Source organism: Dipodomys merriami, unplaced genomic scaffold (genome assembly GCF_024711535.1).
Source record: "Dipodomys merriami isolate MVZ:Mamm:240054 unplaced genomic scaffold, mDipMer1.0.p SCAF_19, whole genome shotgun sequence".
Classification (NCBI taxonomy): Eukaryota; Metazoa; Chordata; class Mammalia; order Rodentia; family Heteromyidae; genus Dipodomys; species Dipodomys merriami.
The window spans coordinates 12,249,266-12,270,960 of NW_027203270.1; the positions used below are offsets into that span (position 1 = coordinate 12,249,266).

General features: G+C 46.4%; 1 protein-coding gene across 1 annotated transcript; it reads right to left on the reverse strand.

Annotated features, from left to right (window-relative positions):
• Positions 1-2,283: 2,283 nt before the first annotated feature.
• Lyrm9 (LYR motif containing 9) lies at positions 2,284-16,779 on the reverse strand. The gene is made up of 4 exons (XM_070027277.1): positions 16,711-16,779; positions 7,412-7,554; positions 4,761-4,853; positions 2,284-3,429 (listed from the first exon to the last, which is right to left on the reverse strand). Exons 2-4 carry the CDS (start codon positions 7,535-7,537, stop codon positions 3,412-3,414), a joined length of 237 nt encoding a protein of 78 aa, XP_069883378.1. The 5' UTR covers positions 7,538-7,554; positions 16,711-16,779; the 3' UTR covers positions 2,284-3,411.
• Positions 16,780-21,695: the final 4,916 nt, after the last annotated feature.

Below are 21,695 nucleotides of genomic sequence, written 5' to 3' on the forward strand. Positions count from 1 at the left end.
CAAGCAAAATCTATTACATAGCAACATGCTTTATGAGAAATAACTACTTTCCAAAAATTTAGGGAGCAGGGCAGCATTCCTGTGGGTTTGTGTAAACCTCCACAAGACACATGCTTCATTGAGCCTGGAGCAAAATGATGCCTGTGTTGAAGAATGTGAAGAAAATCTGGCCTCACAGATCTATATGTAGGAAATGCTGGAATTTTTTCAAATAACTTTTTCAAGTTGTCTTCTTTTTTTCTTTCATAGTCTTGCTATGCAGCCTGGCTTCAAATTCATAATGCTTTTGCCTCAACCTCTTAAATGTCATATATTCTTCAGGATGCTATACCAAAACTTGGTAAATGACTATTTCTTACAACTTAGTTGCATCATGGAAATGGAAACGCTTTGTAGTCTGTTCATTCATACCCATTGGCCTGTGGTAGAAAGATCAACTTGGGTGAGTGGCGAACCACTTGTATGGTTCAGGCAGTTGTTTTCCTTGACATGACTGGCTCATCTCATTTTTGAGAAGATGTGTGTCAAGTAATGAAGTCTGCATGACCAGTTTGTCAGACATAGTCTCTACAAAACATGGTGCTCCACCAGGAAAGCAGGGGGTTCAGCGGGCGTCTCAGATAATCACAGGGACCAACAGCACTGGTGTGAATAGGCTCCTCCCTCATGGCAAGCCTGCCTGCCCCATCATTGTTTGTGCTTTGTTTGGTATTATTTGTGTGTGTCTGGGCATTGTCCCTTAGCTTTTTTGCTCAAAGATAGTCCTCTACCATTTGAGCCATAGCTGCACTTCTAAGTTTTTTGGTGGGTAATTGGGCATAAGACTTTACTGTCTGGACTGTCTTTAAACCTGAATCCTCAGATCTCAGCCTCCTAAGTAGCTAGGATTACAGGTGCGAGCCACCCTTGTTGGGGGGGGGGAGGTTGCGCTAGACAAGAGATGCTTTTCCCTGAATGTAGCACTCTGCCTAGATTGCCCCTTTGCCCTATTCTCAACCCTAAGCTGGCAAAGACCACCATCCCTTTCTTGGATGGCACCTACCAGCTGCAAGAAGAAGAAGCTGGAACCCTAATTTGGTTCTGAAATTGTATTTTTATCTGAGACTGGGCCTTTCTTTCCTTCTTTCCTTCCTTCCTTCCTTTCTTTCTTTTCTGTGGTGCTTGAACTTGGGGCCTGTCCCTGAGCTCTTTCGCTCAAGATTAGTGTTCTATGGCTTTGAGCCACAGCTCCACTTCTGATTTACTGGCAGTTAGAAATAAGAGTCTCACAGCCTTTCTGACCCAGGCTGGCTTTGAACTGCAATCCTCAGATCTCAACTTCCTGAGTAGCTAGGATTTACAGGCATGAGCCACCAATGCCCAGCAAGACTGGGACATTTCACTTCACAAATTCAAACTGAGTTGTGACTTAAAAGCAACCATAGCTTTGGGTTTAACCTAAGATTGGTCATTAAAATGTGGGGTGTGTTCCAGTTTTCATTCAGGAACAGGAAGAACTAAAACCTTCAGAAAGCCAGGCACCTGTGGCTCATGCTTGTAATCCTAGCTACTCAGGAGGCCAAAATCTGAGGATCACAGTTCAAAGCCAACCTGGGTCAGAAAGTCTGTGAGACTCTTATTTCCAATTAACCACCAGAAAACCGGAAATGAAGTTGTGGCTCAAAGTGATAGAGTACTGGACTTGAGCAGAAGAGCTTAGGGACAATGCCCAGGCTCTCAGTTCAAGCCCCAGGGCTGAAAAGAATTTAAAATAATAATGATAATGATAATGATAATATAATCAGAAAAAAAAAGAACTGTGAAAGAATGGAAGTCTATATCCTTTGAGCCACATTTACTCAACCTCTTGATTATCTTTCCCTTGGGCTGTGGTTTCTGGTGCCTAGAAGAAAGGCTGGGAGGGAATGAAGGCCCAGCACAGGGGCAGTGGGTTCTGGTCAAGGAATACATGCTGGTGACAGGACTCAGCCTTAGATGTCAGTCCCTTTCTCAAAGGGCTCTGAGGGCTGGGAATGTGGCTTAGTGGTAGAGTGCTTGCCTAGCATGCATGACGCCCTGGGACCCATTTCTCAGTAAAACAGAAACAGAAAATGCCGGAAGTGGCTCTGTGGCTCAAGTGGTAGAATGCTAGCCTTGAGCAAAAGAAGCTCAGGGACAGTGTTCAGATCCTAAGTTCAAGCCCAGGACTGGCAAAAAAAAAAAAAAGAAGAGGAGGAAGAGAAGGAGGAAGTGGTGGAAGAGGAGGAGGAAGAAGAAGAGGAGGAGGAAGAAGAAGACAAATGCTTTCATAAATTATACATTTACTCCATTACTTGTTACTCAGGTTTATACAGACAGATGGCACTTTAAGTTACAGAACTGCAAGGACACAAATGTGCAAGCACATCCTTCTGGCTGGCTGCCCCTGGGGATGCTCCTGTCCCAGTGTGTCTTCCCTGAATCCTCTGGCTGCTCAACCAGCTCCAGCCCAGATCCGCCATCCTCTCCCGACTTTCATCCTTCCAAGACAGGAGCAAAGCCAGAAAGGCCAGGAAGGACAGATTGCCAATTCACAGAGCCCGAACCTGACAACATCTACTGAGATTGCTCTGGCCTCCTTCCTACTTTACAGAACATTCACGGACACTGTCAATGCTTTGATGGCAAGGACCAGGGCGTCCATTTCCCTGGCATGGAGGGATGGGGTCAAGAAGTGTAGATCCTTGGCAGACTGGGCATGGCATAGCTGTGAGGGTTCTGAGGCTCCAAGCGGGGACAGGACAAGCTCACAAACCACAAACCAATCACTGAGACCTCACGAAAGGCGCTAGAGCAGAGCTATGCAGAGATCTGCCATATGGGCAGGGGCAGGGAGCCGAAGTTAGGATGCCATACCCTGTGTACCATACCCCACGTTAGGCATTTCAACATCATCCTGTTCATCCACACCATGGAGTAAACTGAGCTCACAGGAGATACCCTAGAGAAGCATTGGGGCTGGGCTTCAAATCCAGATCTGCCTGGTTCGAAGGCCCATTCTCTTTTCTCTGTATAGGCGACCACCTAAGGGGACATTTTCTCTGGGGCTCAGAGTATGGTAAAAGGACCTCCAGAATAAGTGAAACACCTTCAGGGCAAAGTAGAAAAACAAAAAGACAAAAATGAAAAACACAGAGAAGAAACAAAAAAACACTGCATTCTCCCCATACTTCACATTGTTACTAGCTGGAAGGGCAAACATAAAGGATGCAGGAAACATGGCTGGGGCAAAATGAGCTGTCAGAGAAAGGTCAACTTCTCCTGCCTCTGATTTCTTGTTCTTGAAGCCAACAGGGCCAAAGAATATTCCAGAACTGTGTTGCTTAGTTCCAGAAAAAGAGCAGCTCCTCGATTTCAAATGTCCAGGACAGCTTCACTTTGGGATCTGGGTTCTCAACTGTGTTTTTTGTACTGTAAGACAGAAAGAAGAGAAGTGGGTAAGTCAAGCCAGTGGGAAAAAGGACTTAAGAAATCTCCATGGGCTGGGAAGGTGGCTTGTGGTAGAACACTTGCCTTGCATGCATGAGGCCCTGGGTTCGATTCCTCAGCACCACATGAGCAAAAAGAAAAAAGCCGGAAGTGGCTCTATGGCTCTAGTGGTAGAGCGCTAGCCTTGAGCTGAAGAACTGAGGGACAGCGCCCAGGCCCAGAGTTCAGGCCCCACGACCAGGCCCCCCCCCAAAAAAAAGAAATCTCCAGTGCTGGTGACATGGGTTGCCCACAGTGGGGAGCCCAGTCAGGAGGCACTAGATAGTCACGTCTCCAGTTCGTGTGCAGATCCTCTTCAGTACAAAAAGTAGCTGATGGGGATGGAAGGAAGAGAATAAGGAAACTAAGGACAGTAGACTTAGAACATTGTATTCACTCATTCTTCTTCTTTTTCTTTTTTTTTTTGCCAGTACTGGGGCTTGAAGTCAGGGTCTGGGCCTCTCTGTGCTCAAGGTTAGCACTCTACCACGTGAGCCACAGCGCCACTTCTGGTCTTTTTTGTTGTTGTTTATGTGGTACTGAGGAATTAAACCCAGGGCTTCACGCATGCTAGGCAAGCACTCTACCACTGAACCACATTCCCAGCCCTCATTCTTCCCTTTAAGCTGAGTCTTGCTTGGGGGAAAATTTTTCAGGCAAAAGAGAACCCTCAGCCATCTGCTAAACTAGTGTGTTCTCTCTGTGTCTGTCTTTGACTCTCTCTCTCTCTCTCTCTCTCTCTCTCTCTGGGGAGAGAGCTGAGGGTCCTATACATTCTAGACAAGGACTGTAATAGTAAACTATACCCCCAGCCAAATCACTTAGTTTTCAAACATGGATCCTGAATCCCACATCTTGAGGTCATTGTAATACTAACTACGTTCCTAATTCACTGCCTTCCTCCAACTAGACAGACACATCCTCAGTAACTCTGCTGCAGTGTGGACACCCCCAGAAAGGGAGTTACCCCCAAGATAACTGCCCTTTGGGTGATGGCGATGAAGACTACTATTGTTCTCCCTCTCTCCTCCTGTGCCCTCAGCTCATTCAGCACTGCTTGAAGGATTAAGGGAACCCCTTCATTCGACCTTCCCAAAAATTGATGCAACCTGAAGAAATCCCTTTTCAGCTTTGGAGGACTTGAGCAGCTGGTGAGATTCCCCTCCCTGCTGCCTCTTCTCAACTGTGTGGTCCAGGCGACCCCTGGTGGTCATGGAAATTACAGCACCAGCTCCCAGAATGGCCGGTGGAGGAGGCTCAAGCTAAGCACTTACTTTATTCATGACCCAGTCGGCATCTTCAATGGCTCTCTTAATAATCTGCTGGATTCTCTCTGGATTGTCTTCATCTGAATGAACCCGGAAACTCTGGAAGTTTTGACAGAAAGAAATAGGATGAGGCTCACGACTGTAATCCTAGCTACTCAGGAAGCTGAGATTTGAGGATCACCGTTCAAAGCCAGCCTGGGCAGAAAAATTTGTGAGACTCTTATCTCCAATAAACCACCAAAAAACAGAAGTGGCGCTGTGGCTCATGCCTTGAGCTGAAGAGCGCAGGGACAGCGCCCAAGCCCAGAGTTCAAACCCCATGACCGACCCCACCTCCCCAAAAAAAGAAAGAAAAAAAAGAAATAGGATGAGGCAAAATCCACACAGCTGGCAGCTTTAGAACACAAACCTAGGCAAAACAGCTGCTTCCTTCAACTCAACACCTTTTAACTTGCAAGGTTTGATTATCCCTCACAGAGGTGAAGAAACAGAGATTAGAATTGCTAGGCAACAGCATTTGAATCCTAATCTGTGAGACCACAAAAGTGGTAATCCAGCCAGAGGGGCAGATGAAAAGGAGAGTGGCTCCCTGGCCTAAAGGTTAGGGAGCAGGTGATTAGGCCAGAAGAGAAACTTTCCTGCCCTTGTTTTATGTGCTCCTTCCAGGAAGTTCCTTTCATCTCAGTGAGACCTCTAGGCTCGGGCTTGGGATCTGCCCTGGGGGCAGAGGTGGGGGTGCTGGGGAGAGAGGCACTGTCAAGCAGGGAAGGGCAAGGGCGGGGAGCCAGGGATGGTGGCTTTGGAAAAATCCAGCCAAGCCCAAAGCAGAGCACAGAATGCTGTTGTCCACTTTTTTTTTTTTTTTATTGTTGTCTCTGGTACTGAGCTTACGTGTTTGCTTTGCTTGTTCATGATTTAAGGGATGCTACCATTTAAGCCCTATATCCACCCCCCTGCTTTTTGCTTGCTACTTTGGAAATTAAGTCTCTTAGACTACCCTGCTTGGCATCACTGTGGTCCTCCAGATCTAGGCCTCGGGAGTAGGTGGCATGAGCTACAAGTAGCTGGCTCAATGTTTCTGTACTTTCCATATTATGTTTATATGAATTTTACTTTCACTTTTTATTTGGAGATGCTTTCTTACTGAAGGTTTTCAAGAAAAGTCTAAAAAAAAAAAACTGGGCTGGAAATGTAGCTCAGTGATAAGAGCACAAGCCTAATGAGAACAAGGGCTTTCATTTTAATCCCCAGCACTAACAAAAAATTATTAGTCAAGTATGGTAGCACATGCCTGTAATCACAGCATTTAGGAGGTAAAGGCAAGATGATCTCTAGTTTGAGGTCACTTGAGTGACATAGCAAAACTATAGGAAGGGGAGAGGAGAGGGGAGGAGGGGGAGGAGGGGAGGGGGAGGGGAGAGGAGAAAGAAGAGGGGGAGGGGAGGAGGAGGAGGAGGAGGAGAAGGAGAAGAAGAAGAAGAAGAAGAAGAAGAAGAAGAAGAAGAAGAAGAAGAAGAAGAAGAAGAAGAAGAAGAAGAAGAAGAAGAAGAAGAAGAAGAAGAAGAAGAAGGAAGAAGCAGCAGCAGCAGCAGCAGCAGCAGCAGAAAGAAGCAGCAGCAGCAGCAGCAGAAAGAAGCAGCAGCAGCAGCAGCAGCAGAAAGAAGAAGCAGAAGCAGAAGCAGAAGCAGTTGTTTCTGGTTCAGGATCCAAGCAGGAATAAGACTTAGAGTCAGAATAGCTATTTCTTTCTTCCCTTTTGGTATTTTTATTTTTTGCCAGTACTGGGGCTTGAACTCAGGGTCTGGGCATTGTCCTTGAGCTTTTTTTTTTTTTTTCCAGTTGTAGGGCTTGAACTCAGAGCCTTGGTGCTGTCCCTGAGCTCTTTCGCTCAAGGCTAATGCTCTATTACTTTTTTTTTTTTTTTTTTTTGTCGGTCGTGGGGGCTTGAACTCTGGGCCTGGGGGCGCTGTCCCTGTGCTCTTCAGCTCAAGGTGAGTGCTCTACCGCTTGAGCCACAGCTCCGCTTCCGGTTTTCTGGTGGTCTATTGGAGAGAAGAGTCTCACGGAGTTTTCTGCCTGGGCTGGCTTTGAACTGTGATCCTCAGATCTCAGCCTCCTGAGTAGCTAGGATTACAGGTGTGAGCTACCAGTGCCCAGTCAGAAGAGCTATTGCTTTGTGCTTCATGAAACTGTTTTTTTTTCAGCTTTTTGAGATACAGTATCACTGTGTAGCACAGGCGAGCCTCAAACTCACAATCCTCTTGCCTCGATTTCCTGACACTGGGATCACTGGCCTGAGCTACCATAGCTGGCAAAACTGATACTCCAAAAAGTACAGGCGAGTATGCGGTGTGGTAGGCGGTCTCTCCACTTGGATTTACTTGATGTTTGCTTATGATGAAGTTCACGTGCGCTGCTGGCAAAATGACATGTGTTCTATAGTCTCTTTCAGTACCCGCTCAGTTGATTTGTGTCCTGGCACGGCACAGGCATGCCAGATGATGAAACTGTTGACTGGAGAGGAGCCAGGTTGCCCAGCATTGCTTTCCTGTGGCTTTCACCAAACTGCCCAGCCTTACTCCCACCTGAAACACTGCCCTATACCCTGGCTTCCGGCTCTCCAGTAGGTCCCCATTCAAGGAAGCCACAGCACACACCTGCCTGACAGCATGTTTGTAGTGTTCCTGTATACCCTTGGTCGGCAGCTGACGGCAGCAGCGCAGCAAGTATCGGTAGAGCTGCAGCGGCCTCTGGACCAGCTCTGCCCCGGGCAGCGGGGCCATACACCAGCACCTCTGTCCTGGAAAACAAACAACATCAGTTCTCAAGCATCAAGGCAAGTCTGGTGCCAACCATGTCTGGAGCAGGCCTTAATGTAGCACTCAGGTTTGTGTGCCCTCTCGCGGCCCACCCTCTTGAAGCACTATGGCTACAGCTGGACACTCAACCCATTGAAATCTCCATCCAGAGCAGGCCCTCAAGGCCCTGGACAAATGCAGGAAGATGTACAACCAGCCCTGGCAACTTCTTTCTGGAGGTAGTGGATGAAACGATGGCACCCACAGAAGAAGATGGGCACACAAGGCTGGTGATCCTGAGAGGCAATCAAAGAGCAAGCAGGCCCATCCAAGAGAGACAAGAGAAGGGAGAAAGGCCAAAAAGCCCTAAGCCCAGCTACTCAAAGTGTGAGCCCCACACCAGTACCACAGCCCTGGCAAGGATCAAAGAGCAAGCAGGCCCATCCAAGAGAGACAAGAGAAGGGAGAAAGGCCAAAAAGCCCTAAGCCCAGCTACTCAAAGTGTGAGCCCCACACCAGTACCACAGCCCTGGCAAGGAGCTGGTCAGAATTAGTCTCAGGCTAGCAGGGCACTGGTGGCTCAGGCCTATAATCCTAGCTACTCAGGAGGCTGAGATCTGAGGATTGCGGTTCAAAGCCAGCCCGGGCAGGAAAGTCCATGAGACTCTTATTTCCAATTAACAACCAGAAAACTGGAAGCGGAGCTGTGGCTCAAGTGGTAGAGCATTCACCTTTAGCTAAAGAGCTGAAGGACAGTACCCAGGCCCAGAGTTCAAGTCCCACCACCAAAATAAATAAATAAATAAATAAATAGAATTAGTCTCAGGCTGGCTGCCAGTGGCTCACACCTGTAATCCTAGCGACTCAAGAGGCTGAGATCTGAGAATTGTGGTTCAAAGCCAGCATAGGCAGCCAGGCAAGAAAGTCTGTGAGACTCTTTGTTTTTTTTTTTTTCTGGGTCCGGTCGTGGGGCCTGAACTCTGGGCCTGGGCGCTGTCCCTCAGCTCTTCAGCTCAAGGCTAGCGCTCTACCACTTGAGCCATAGCACCACTTCTGGCTTTTTTCTTTTTGCTTATGTGGTGCTGGGGAATCGAACCCAGGGCCATAGGCATGCAAGGCAAGCGCTCTACCACTGAGCCACCTTCCCAGCCCCTCTGTGAGACTCTTATCTGCAATTAACCACCAGAAAACTGGAAGTAGAGCTGTGGCTCAAAGTGGTAGAGTGCTCACCTTGAGCAAAAAAACTTGACAGTGCCCAGGCCCTGAGTTCAAGCCCCATAATCGATGGAAAAAAAATTAATCTCATATTCCAGTTATCACCCTTCCAACCAACAGTCATATACAAGGTCAAGTTTGAGAAACATAATTTGGGGAAGTACAATGTGAAGAAGCAACTGAACATAAAATCACCATGGTGAAGCCCAGGCATGTGATTGTACTGTTACTAATACCAATGAGCACTGCTTTTTTATTTATTTTATTTATTTATTTAATTAATTAATTTATTTATTTTTGCTGGTCATGGGGCCTGAACTCTGGGCCTGGGTGCTGTCCCTCAGCTTTTCAGCTCAAAGCTAGCACTTTACCACTTGAGCCACAATACCACTTCCAGCTTTTTCTGCTTATGTGGTACGGAGGAATCGAACCTAGGGCCTCATGCATACAAGGCAAGTACTCTACCACTGAGCCACCTTCCAGCCCCAGCACTGTTATATTAATGCATACATAAACACAGATCTGGCCGGGCGCTGGTGGCTCGCGCCTGAAATCCTAGCTACTCAGGAGGCTGAGATCTGAGGATCTCTGTTCAAAGCCAGCCTGGGTAGGAAAGTCTGTGAAACTCTTATCTCCAATAAACCACTAGAAAACTGGAAGTGGCACTGTGGCTCAAGCTCAGCCTTGAGCTGAAGAGCTGAGGGACAGCACCCAGGCCCAAAGTTCAAGCCCCACGACCAATAAAATAAATAAATAAATAATAAAAACAAACAAACACAGATCTGGTAACTTGCTCAAGATGACACAGCTGATGAAAGATAGAGCTGAGGCCAGGTGCTGGTGGCTCACGCTGTAATCCTATCTATTTAGGAGGCTGAGATCTGAGGAGCATGATTCAAAAGTCAGTCCAGACAGGAAAGTCCATGACAGTCTTACATCAATTAAGCACCAAAAAAAAGCCAGAAATAGAACTGTGGCTCAAGTAGTAGAGGGCTAGCCTCGAGCACAAAAGCTCAGGGACAGTGCCCAGACACAGAGTTGAAGCCCTAAAACAAAACAAAAACCCACCAGGCTCATACCTGTAATCCTATATGCTCAGGAACCTGGGATATGAGGGTTGTGGTTCAAAGATAGCTGGGAGAGAAAAGTCTATGAGATTCTTATCTCCAATTAACCAGCAAAAGGCTCAAGTGGTACAATACCAGCCTTGAGTAGAAAGCTAAAGGAGAACTCAAGGACCCTGAGTTCGAGCCCCTGTACTAGCATAAAAATAATTACTAATTAAAAACCAAATCAAAACAAAACCCCATGTCTCTGGGCTGCTGTTGGCATACAATCAATGCACATATTTAAAGTGCACCATTCAGTAAGTGATGACATATACTCACACCTGAGAAATCATCAAAATAATGAAGGATGAACATAGCCACCGCCCCCAAAATGGCCTCGTTCCTCTGTAATCCCTCTCTCCCACCCTCCTCACTTCCCTGTCCCCAGGCAACCACGGAGCTACTTTCCATCACTGCAATTCATTTGCATTTCCTAGACTTTTATATAAATGGAATGGTGCAGCATGCTTTCTTTTGTGTCTAGATAGTCCATAGGTTTTTCCTTTGTTAAATTTATTTTTAGGCAATACAGAAAACATAAAATTTATAGACTATCACGTGCTACTTCACAGCATGTTTGCGTTGTGTGAAATGTAAATCAGGTGAAACGTCGGTTTACCGTTTATCATTTCCTTATGGTGAAAACATTCGATGTCCTTCCTTCACCACACCACAGACCATATTTTTTAACCTCTATGTTATATGTGCTCTCCCCACAAAATTCCACAACTATAGCCTGAACTTTTTTTTTTAAGGAAACCAGGAAAGTATAGATGTTTCTAAATGGTAGATTCTAGAACATAAGGACTTGCTTCTCTTTATTAAAAAAAAAAAAAGGACAACAACAACACAACAACACACACACACACAAAAAAAAAAACAGAAACAAACAAACAAACAAAACCCTGTTTGGGGTTATTTCTTGTCTTCTTTCTTTTGGTACTAGGGAATCGAACCCAGGATGTTGTACCCACTAGGCAAGTGCTTTGCCATTGAGCTACATCCCAACCCATAACCACCCCCTCCCCATGCCCAAACCCCACCCTCCCCCCTGAGTCTCCTCCGCAGCAGCATCCTGTCCAGTATCAGTCTCCTTCACACTCACACTAAACAAGCTCTAGAACCAGTGTGCTGGGCACACCCCAGTCAGGCATAGGAAGGTTTACAGATCACCAACACTGTCAAAGATATCACCTCTTGGTGCCTTTTGGATATGCAGCTCCCTGAGCAGGACCTCCCTTCCCTGTCCCCTCAAAGTGGAGGATTTCATTCATTCTTCCAGATCCAGCTTAGTATCATTTACCCAGGAAACCGTCCCTGACTGTTCCTCCCTGGGCTTCTTTCCTCCTTGGGGCTGCAATGCCTCATTCATGGTGGCATTTCTCACAGCCAGGACTTGTCTGTGGCCATGCCAATGGGTGGCTCCTCCAGGCTGAGCCTGGCCCAGAGCAGGCTTCATACCTTTCCACTGAACTGAATCGCATCACTGTACTGTCTCCTCCCAACAGATTTAGAGGCTCCCCGAAATTGGCTGGCATTTGTTTTAAAGCAACAAATAGAAAGACAATCCCACCCTTACGCCCCTCCCCAGGAGAAAGGCAGACACTAACCCTGACACCCTTTATACTGAGAAAAGACATTTGATAAGGAACAATTTAGAGGCTCCTTTGTTCCATTTCCAGCAGATTATCTCCCCAGCAACAATAAATATCTCTCTCTGCAGCTAAATCAGCTAATTGCTCATGGTTCTCAGGGCTCCTACTCTTGAGGATGAGGGACTGCTACTCACCCTCCCCTACCTCCTTTCTCTCTTCTGGTCATAACCCCTATCTGCACTCAGAGCACACTAATTCCATTTCTCTGCTCACCTGGGCAATCCCAGCCCTGCATCTGTATGAGCCCAGGGATTGGTCCACAGATGACAGGTGCTGGAAACTAATCCAGTCAGAGAGAATCTAACCGCTAGTGTAGTAGGGAAAGTACTCCAGACATTTCCCACTAGAGAGCTAGATGGTCTCTCAGGGGAAGTCATATTACCTCCTCTTTCTGGTGTTTTTTTTTTTTTAATTGTTGTTTCTGTCTCCTTCATCTTTTGTTTTGGGGGGGGTCCAGTTGTGGGGCCTGGGCACTGTCCCTCAGCTCTTCAGCTCAAGGCTAGCGCTCTACCACTTGAGCCATAGCACCACTTCTAGCTTTTTTCTTTTTGCTTATGTGGTGCTGAGGAATCGAACCCAGGGCCTCATGCACGCAAGGCAAGCACTCTACCACTGAGCCACCTTCCCAGCCCCATCTCCTTAATCTTGTGACTGAAGCTTCACTAGAAGGAGAGAGACCCTGAGCGAAACCAAATCCAGAGAACTCAGTTGAGGCCTAAAGCCCTTCACTTGAAGGTTGCCCCAAATCTAGACTTCTCAATACCTGAGCCATTCCAGAGCATGGGTTTTGTTTTCTCTCTGCAACGCAAAGGGTCTTCACAGATGGACAAATCCAGACCTCATCAATTGAACTTACGTGAGGAGCAGCAAGGGTTCTGGAGGGGAGGAAGTCTCCGCAGGACAGGGCTCCTTTAGTTCCTCCTACTCTGACACATCATAGCACCAGTCTGATGAGCCACACTGTTGCCCAACCATCGAAGGACCCCATCTACAATGGTGGTCAAGAACTTCAAGGGCAACCACAGAGGACAAGCGAACCAAAGCCCCCAACGTGACAGGAAGACTCCCCTGGCAGGCTTCCCCAAACTATATAAAGTGCTAATCAAATATTGTAAAATGCTAGTCGTGGAACAGATGGTTACCATCTGCAGTCCTCAAAATTAACATTTGGAAAGAGCACAACTTTATTTCATTACTTAAAAACCCAAGCAATACTTAGTAACCAACCCGGCAAGTATGGGCGGGTAGATTATTTTCAGCTCAATTATAATACTTAGTCATTCTCAGTAATAACTAGTAGAGACTACATGTGTGGGTCCACTTAGAAGAGCTAAACTAAAGATGATTTAATTTAATTTAAAGTGTGGGTTGGCTATTATTTAAGGGGCAACGAACCTCACAGTATCATTGCTCTAGTCAAACCCCAGGACCTTGGAACTGCTTGCTTCTCTTACCCTGTCTTTTGGGCCTGATCTCCACCTCCCAACTCAGACAACCAAACTAAAATCATCAGAGTCCATGCAACTCCCCCTCCTTGCTCAATCTCCAAGCCAGTCCTATCAAATTCTACCTTGATATGCCTCTTAAATTTGCCCCACCTCTTGCTTTAGATTCAATCATATCTCCACTGTTGCAGTGAAGATGGCTTCTCCATCATCTTCCAGCCTATTTCCTTCCCATCTATTCTCCACTAAGAAGTGACTCATTCTTGAAACATGAACTTGAGTCAACTCTGTCACTCTTTCAGGGTCTTCCTGTCCTTCCCGAAACCATTAATAACCCCTCCTCACTTCCATAGTCACTGTAAATTCCCAAAATGTAAGACAAATATGGAAAAGTACGTTAAGCAGTACATGGGCTGATACCTTTTTATAGTAATGATTTTATATATACTTACATAAGTAATGAGGAAAAAAAAATCAAGCCAGGTGCTGGTGGCTCATGCCCGTAACCCTAGCTACTCAAGAGTCTGAGACTGGGGCTGGGAAGGCAGCTCAGTGGTAAAGTGCTTGTCTCGAATGCATTAGGCCCTGGGTTTGATTCCTCAGCACCACATAAGCAGAAAAAGCCGGAAGTGGTGTTGTAGCCCAAGTGGCAGACCACTAGTCTTGAGCTGAAGAGCTGAGGGACAGTGCCCAGGCCCGGAGTTCAAGCTACATGACTGACAAAAAACCTCAAAAACTCAGGGACAGTGTCCAGGCCCTGAGTTCAAGCCTCAAGACCAGGGTGTGTGTGTGTGTGTGTGTGTGTGTGTGTGTGTGTGTGTGTGTGTGTGTGTGTGTGTGTGTGTGTGTGTGTGTGTGTGTGTGTGTGTGTGTGTGTGTGTGTGTGTGTGTGTGTGTGTGTGTGTGTGTGTGTGTGTGTGTGTGTGTGTGTGTGTGTGTGTGTACACACACACAAAGGCGTATAAGGTCCAAAGCGGTGATTCATGCCTGGCATCCCAGCTATTTAAGAAGCAGAAATCAGGTTTGACATCAGACAGTTTCCCTTCCACTTTAAGCTGTTGAGAAGTCCCTCTGGTTCTAACTAAAATTCTACTCATAGCTGAGACAGAATTTGATCAATATATATTATATGCATATAAAAATGTCATAATGAAACTCATTATTTCATATAACTGATACATGTTAATAAAAAGATTCTACTCATTGGTCTGAGCTCTGCGCTTTGGAGCTAATGTTTTATTTAACTTCCTGCAAGTCCAGTTTCTTATTATCCAAAACCAGCCATTATGGCCTTCAGTCAGCCCTATGCCAACATAACTAGCCACAAGGTGTGCTTTTCTCCCTCTCACCTGCTTTGGACACACCCTCTCCCTCAGATCACCCTCAACCGTGCTGCCAATGGAAAAACAAAACAGGTCGCTGGGTTCAGAGCAGCTCTGAGGGCAGTGGCTCATCCCCCTTGGCCTGGGAATTCAGGGAATGCAGCTTGGACTACATTCTCTGCTCCTCTCTCAGGAGGTTCTGACATCCCTTTCAAAGGTATCTTCTCCATGGACCCTTGGGAAATCTACTTCCTTGTCTCCTGCTTTAGCCTCATTATATACATGAGGAAACTAAGGCTCCAAGAAGTTAAGTAACTCACACAACTCGTTGATAGTAAGGTGAGAACATGAAGCTAAGTCTATTTGATTGCAAAGCCCATGCCCTTCCCTACTACTGGAGGAAAATGACTGGCCAGGCCATATAAACACTAACCAGACTTACCTGATCAGGGCTGAGGACTACACAGAAAATTCTTGCAGGGCTTCTGTGAGGACCAAGCTAATGAATTCATAAAAGTTCTTGCCCACTATTATCTACTATTTCCTCAAAGCCCTGCTCTGTGATTTTGAGAAACATAGGAGTGCCCCTACATACAGATTTTTTTCCAAAGACTTATGTCACTTACATAAAGAGGCAACTAGGAGATGATTTTCAAAACCTTACAAAATCCAAAATGAGGAAAAGAGTGAAGGGACAAAAAAAAAAAATCACAAAGGGAATTTTCTGGGAGTCAAGTGGTATTGCTGGCAGAGGGGTACAGACACATTGAATCCTATTGTCTCTTCCCTAACCTGTGCCCAGACACAAAACACCTAAAAATAAGTTGGGAAAAGTCATATATTTAGAAAGAAAGAGAAAGAGAGGTGGGAAGAGGAAGAGAGGGAGGGAGGAAAGAATAGAGCTGCAGAAAATTACCAGAAACGATGCCCTACAGAGCACAGACAAAAGCTAAATTAAACCTGCACCAGCCATTCTTTAAATATGCAATGACTCTTCTTGATGGGAGAAAGCTGAACATTAAGAATGATTTTGCTCCCTGCTGCCATCCACTCCAAGGTGCCTTCTGTCATCTAGAGTCTCCCGGTTAGAAACAGGGCTGAAATCCTCCCGCCGTCAGTGTCTCTTTACAGAAATGGTCAAGTTCTCCAGTCTCCCACACCCCAACTTCAGCTCTCTTCATGGCTATTACACAACCTTCAGTCTCAACTTTATACCAATCCCTGGCTGGGGCCGTCTTATGGCAAGTTCTCTCCTTCCAGACCATTCCCCACCTTGCCAACCCAAACACATCCCATCAATCCCTTTCATCAAAACCTCTGTAGAGTGTTCTTTACCCACAGTGCCATAGCCAGAGGTCTGGCAGTTGGTGGTGAGTTATTCAAGTGAATAACTGCTGGATAATAATTATATATTATATATATTACTGCGTGGATAAAACACGCATACAATAGAATATTCTGCAATAGAAAGAAATGCTACAACAAGGGTGAACTTGAAAACATGCTAAGTGCATGAAGCCAGTCAAGGGGCTACAAAATGATTCAATTTATATGAAATGACAGGAAAGTCTACAAGGACACAAAGTAGAGTAATAATCAGTACTCTATGGTTTGGGCCACTTAAGAGATGGGGGGAATAGGAAGAGATGGGGGTGGGTGATGGGAAGAAATGGGAGATAATGGGAAGAGATGGGGGATGGGAAGAGATGGGGGAATAGGAAGAGATGGGGATGAGTAATGGGAAGAAATGGGGGGTAATGGGAAGAGATGGGGGATGGGAAGAGATGGGGGCTCCAGCTAGAGGTGGTGTTTCATGCTCTAAGATGGTGACAGATGCACAACTCTGCACATGACAGGATGTCAAATGAACGGATTTTAAATCAATGAGCTGTGTGTTACGTGTCTCAAAAAAGATGTAATTTTTTTTTTTTAAAGGATGAATCCTAACTGCTGAAGGGTTCTGGCCACAGAGTGAAGAGTGGCTTGACCTCCATCAAGATGTGAAGGTCACCCCAGGTCGGGTAACGGGGTGCTCCTCCTGAGGTGGGGGGCGGGGGGGGCACGTGTCCTGTTTCAAAAGGAGCAACCTAAGGCTGACCTCGAGGTTGTGTGCCAGGCCACGGGCTTGTGTGCAGTGGGCCCGGCGGCGCGCCCCCTCCCCCGTCACCCCTTCCTCTGCCCCTGCGAGCAGACCCAGGGGTGAGGCCTACGACAGGTGCACCCGGCCTTCAGGCCCAAGGAGCGGCACGGATCGCCCCTAAGGCATCCACACGGGTCCTGGGACACACCAGTGACCTCCACATCCCCAGACCGCTCCCCCCCCCCACGCCGCCCTGGTGTGTGTGTAGGGGGGGCGCTCAGATCGCCGCTGCCCCCGCGCCCCCCGCCCTCGGCCTGCGCGGCGCGCCTCACCGGCCTCCACTGGGGACGCCAACCCGGACGCCGCGGCGGCGGGAGGGACGCCGGCGGCGGCAGCGGCGGCGGAGGCGGCGACGACGTGACGACGCGTGCGCCTGCGCGGCAGCAGCCAGCGCAGCCCCGCCCCTGCTGGGCGGCCGTGCATCCGGCGCCCTCTACCGGCGGCAGAGGGAACTGGGAGTCCTCCTGGGGGTGGATTCTCAGTTCAGATTCCGACCCCATCCAGGGGAAAAAGCAAGCGGGTCCCCCCAACCCAAAGTGTGGACGGTGCTAAAATTCTAGGCGAGTTCGAGATGAGTGCAAATGAGTGCAAAAAGTCCTGCGTGGGGGGGCACGGGGTCCTCCAACCTCTGGTGTCAGTGACAGGAATTCTGTTTGGATTGGGATTCTTTTTTTGAATCATTAAATTACAGTCCCCTAACACCTGTCACAAGACTAAATATGACAGTAATAGGCATGCTTCCTTTCAGAGAGAACCATCTATAATTAGCATGGAGGGAAAGAATGCGGGATTTAAACTCAAGAGCGCCCGCTTCCATATCTATCACTCTTCTGAAAGTGCAGTAACGCGGTTTCATTAAACGGGAGAATGTTTAAAGCCAAAGTGCCTCGTCGGAATTGATTTAAATACAAGTTTTATATCCTGAAGGAAATAAAAATGAGTCTCTATAGTGAGACAAAGCGTCCTGTCCAATGGCGCGGCTGAGCCTGTCTGGGCTGTCTGAAAGGGAGGGAGGTTGTCGGTGCATAGTATTGCTCTGTTCCCATCTCTCCTCTCTGGGACTTTTAAAACCTATCTGTAATGAAAAGACTGAGCTCTGTACACAGTCCGTATGGGGTTACTTGAACGGGACAATTTCCTTTCTCTCTCCCTTTCTTCTCTTTATCTTTCTGTCCTTTCTCTTCCTTCGTTCCTGTAAGGTATATTAAACAGGTAGGTGTCATTAGGTAGCCATGAAGAGAACACCACACGCTAATCAGGCAGGATTCGTCTATTTACTGAACTGCTGTCCCCACCATGCATAGTAGAGAGGCAGGCCTGGAAAAGGAAAAAGGGGGAAGGGGGTAATCCACTCCTGGGCCAGGACTTATCTAGGCCAGTGACAGGAAGAGGTGTGGCCAGGCGGGGGAAAGATGTGGCCACACTGGATCTGGATGTGACCTCAGGGTCTAGGACCCTCCTAAGGTCAGATGGGAGGCCTGTGACCAGAGGTGACCCAGGAAGTGACCTAGCAGGAGGGGAAGGTGACTGCTTCCAGGTTTGCCAGTTACCTAGGTAACAGATACTGGGCAGAGACTTAGCCAAGAGGGAGAGAGGTGTCCCTGTGCAGACCTTACCCTTCCTTCCTTCCTTCCTTTCTTCCTTCCTTCCTTCCTTCCTTCCTTCCTTCCTTCCTTCCTTCCTTCCCTCCCTCCCTCCCTCCCTTTTTCCTTCCTCCCTCCCTTTCTTCCTTCCTTTTCTTCCTTTCTTGTAAAGCATTTCTCCCTGGGAGTACTTAGGCCTCTTATTCCAAGGAAAGCAAGGATTTTATTTTCTTGTAACTGCTTCTTCCCCCACCCCCACCCTGAACTCTGGGGCCTGAACTCTGTGCCTGGGCACTGTCCCTCAGCTCATCAGCTCAAGACTAGTGCTCTACCATATGAGCCACAGCACCACTTCCGGCTTTTTCTGCTTATGTGGTGCTGAGGAATCAAACCCAGGGCCTCAGGCATGCAAGGCAAGCACTCTACCACTGAGCTACCTTCCCAGCCCCTAACTGCCTTTTTTTTTTGGGGGGGGGGTCTGGTCGTGGGGCCCGAACTCTGTGCCTGGGCCCTGTCCCTCAGCTCTTCAGCTCAAGACTAGTGCTCTACCACTTGAGCCACAGCCCCACTTCCGGCTTTTTTCTTTTTTGCTTATGTGGTGCTGAGGAATTGAACCCAGGGCCTCAGGCATGCAAGGCAAGTGCTCTACCACTGAGCCACCTTCCCAGCCCCCTAACTGCTTTTTTAAAAAAAGATTTTCCTATACTCTTTTCCTTTGACTCTAGAATTTCCTTTTTTTCTTTTTTTTCTTTTTTTTTTGGGGGGGGAGGTCCGGTCATGGGGCCTGAACCCTGGGCCTGGGCGCTATCCCTCAGCTCTTCAGCTCAAGGCTAGCACTCTACCACTTGAGTCACAGTGCCACTTCTGGCTTTTTTCTTTTTGCTTATGTGGTGCTAAGAAATCGAACCCAGGGCCTCAGGCATGCAAGGCAAGCCCTCTACCACTGAACCACCTTCCCAGCCCCTGACTCTAGAATTTCTACCCTCACCCCTTTTCTTCATCTAAAATACTAGTCTACTTTCAAACCATTGGGGGGGGTGCCCCTGAATACCCAGATAATTGCTTCCATTATTTTCAATATGGTTTGGATCAAATGCATGTGGACGATCTGATTGTTCGCTTATAAATCAGTCATCTTATTTACACATGCATAATCAGGGGTCAGGTTGTTAGTTCAGAACCAATCAATAAATTATTATGCTTTTAGAGACCTTCTAGAAACGGCCTACAGAAACACCACCAGGTCCTGTGTTTGGCTATAGGATCACCTAATACATTAAAGGAATTCCACAATTTTTTTTTCTAGTCTTGTCTCCCTTTTGTTGCTAGGTTGCTGTATCCCTGTTTCAGAAACATCGTTCTAATACCTAGGTCTCATAAAATATTCAAAATGAAAGCTGTGCACTTTACCACAGGAAGGCTCGCCTCCCTGACCATCGCATGGACTGCTTCTATCTTTATAAACATACAAAATTTTACCTCTTACAAAAATTCCTTATAAACACCCCAAAAAAAGAAAATCATCAACAGAGCGACGGATTGGACAAATGTCTCTAATCCCCCCCCAAAAAAAATGGAAATTCACATTTAAAAAGCAATTGAATTATGATACTTTTAACTTGGAGTAATCTTAAATTCCTATAGCTTCAACAGTAAAACTAAAGAATGAATCCAAATATTCAGGCTCATTTATCTTTAAACCCAGCTGTTCTTACCTGTCCTTTTCATTTTCACTGTGTGTGGCAGTGGGAACAGTAACCCCTCAGGTCATTGAGTGATATTTACAGATTAACAGAATTTTAAAGATTTTTGCTGGGGAAATTTGTCCCCCAAGGGTTGGCTTGTTCAGGGGACATGTTCTCACAAGGAAATTTATCAACTTCCCTAAGAAATATATAGCCACATTCTCTCTTGATTTCTGCCACATGTCATTCAGACCGACAAGGGCAGGTTTGTAACCAGTCTTTGTAGTAAAGATACAAGAAGTCCAGGTGTTTCCAGTTTGAACCTGTTTGCAGATTTCAAAGAGAAATGAAAATGCAAATGGTTGCATGCTCTGATTAAATCAGGTTATTGTTTCAAAGTTTGACCATGTAAATAATTCAAATTAATGCACCCATCTACAATAGATTTAATAAGCGTATTAAACACTTTGAAGAAAATACTTAAGACCTTCGATCCACCCTGACTCTCTCTCCCCATTATCTTTGATTTCTCAGAAAACCCAATGAGCCCTACCATGTTGTTTTCTTCTATTCAAAATATGCAAAGTTGCTATTTACCAGTTTGTAATTTGCATGTCTCAAATCCTGCCAGAACATAGGCTGAGGGGCACAAGGAGTGACAAGGAAATGTGCCAAAAGAGGGCACTGGGCAAAAATGGAAACCCCAGGAACAGATCTTCTTCACCCCAGGGTGTTGTAAAACATAACCAACCACTGAAGATGTGTCTAGAAGACAATGAAAATATTGGGTGTAAAAGGTTACGTGAAATCTCTGACATCTAGTGTCTTTTCTTCTCTAATTGTTGGGTGGAAGAAGGGGATGAACAAGGGTTTCAAGATTTTTTTTTTTTTTATATAAAAAGGAGTAAAAGGAAAAGGGTACAATTGTGACTATTTACGACACACATTTGGAGACTAATTTCCAGGCTGGATTTTTAGCCTCTCTGGGGTTCCATTTTGTGTTACTTTTTGAATCATCATAAATCTAACCTTGCTGATTGGTATGTGCCATTTTGTGTTTCTGGTGCATTCTGCAGATTCAGTGACAGCAGCCACTTGTGCGGCCACATTGGTGATCAGGTATATGTCATCTCTGAATGTCAGCCTCTACTTTTTTGTCTCTAGAAAATATGTTCAACATCTCCTGATGTAAGATTATAAATAACATGCACTGGGCAACAGTAGATCACATCTGTAATGGTACCTACTCAGGAGGCTGAGATCTGAAGATCATGGTTTGAAGCCAGCCAGGGAAGATTCTTACCTCCAATTAACTACCAAAAATCCAGAAGTAGAGGTGTGACTCAAGTGGCAGAATGCTATCCATGAACAAGAAAGCCAAGCAAGAGAGTCAAGCAAGTGCAAAGTTAAAGTCTGGGACTGAACAAAAGTTCAGTGTCACCCTGAGCTCCATAGTAAGACCCCCATCTCAAAAAAAAAAAAAAAATCTAGTTTATGCTGTTGTGTGTATGGCGGTTTTACCAAAGGAGTAAAAATGCATGGGAGCACTTTTACATTTTTTCTTTTGCATTTTGATAGTTTAACCAAACATTATCTTTTAAATCATCTGTTTAGCTGGGCATCGGTAGCTCACACCTATAATTCTAGTTACTCAGGAGGCTGGGATCTGAAGATTGCAGTTCAAAGCCAGCCCAGGCAGGAAAGTCTGTGAGACTCTTATCTCCAATTAACCACAGAAAACCGGAAGTGGCACTGTGGCTCAAGTGGTAGAGAGCACTCACCTTGAGCTGAAGAGCTGAGGGACAGTGCCCAGGCCCAGAGTTCAAGCCCCACGACTGACCCAAAAAAGAAAAAAATTATCTGTTTAGCTGGAAGCTGGTGGCTCATACCCATAATCCTAGCTACTCAGGAGGCTGAAATATGAAGGATCTGTGTTTGAGACCAGCCAGGAATGTCTATGAGACTCATCTCTAATTAACTACCAGAAAA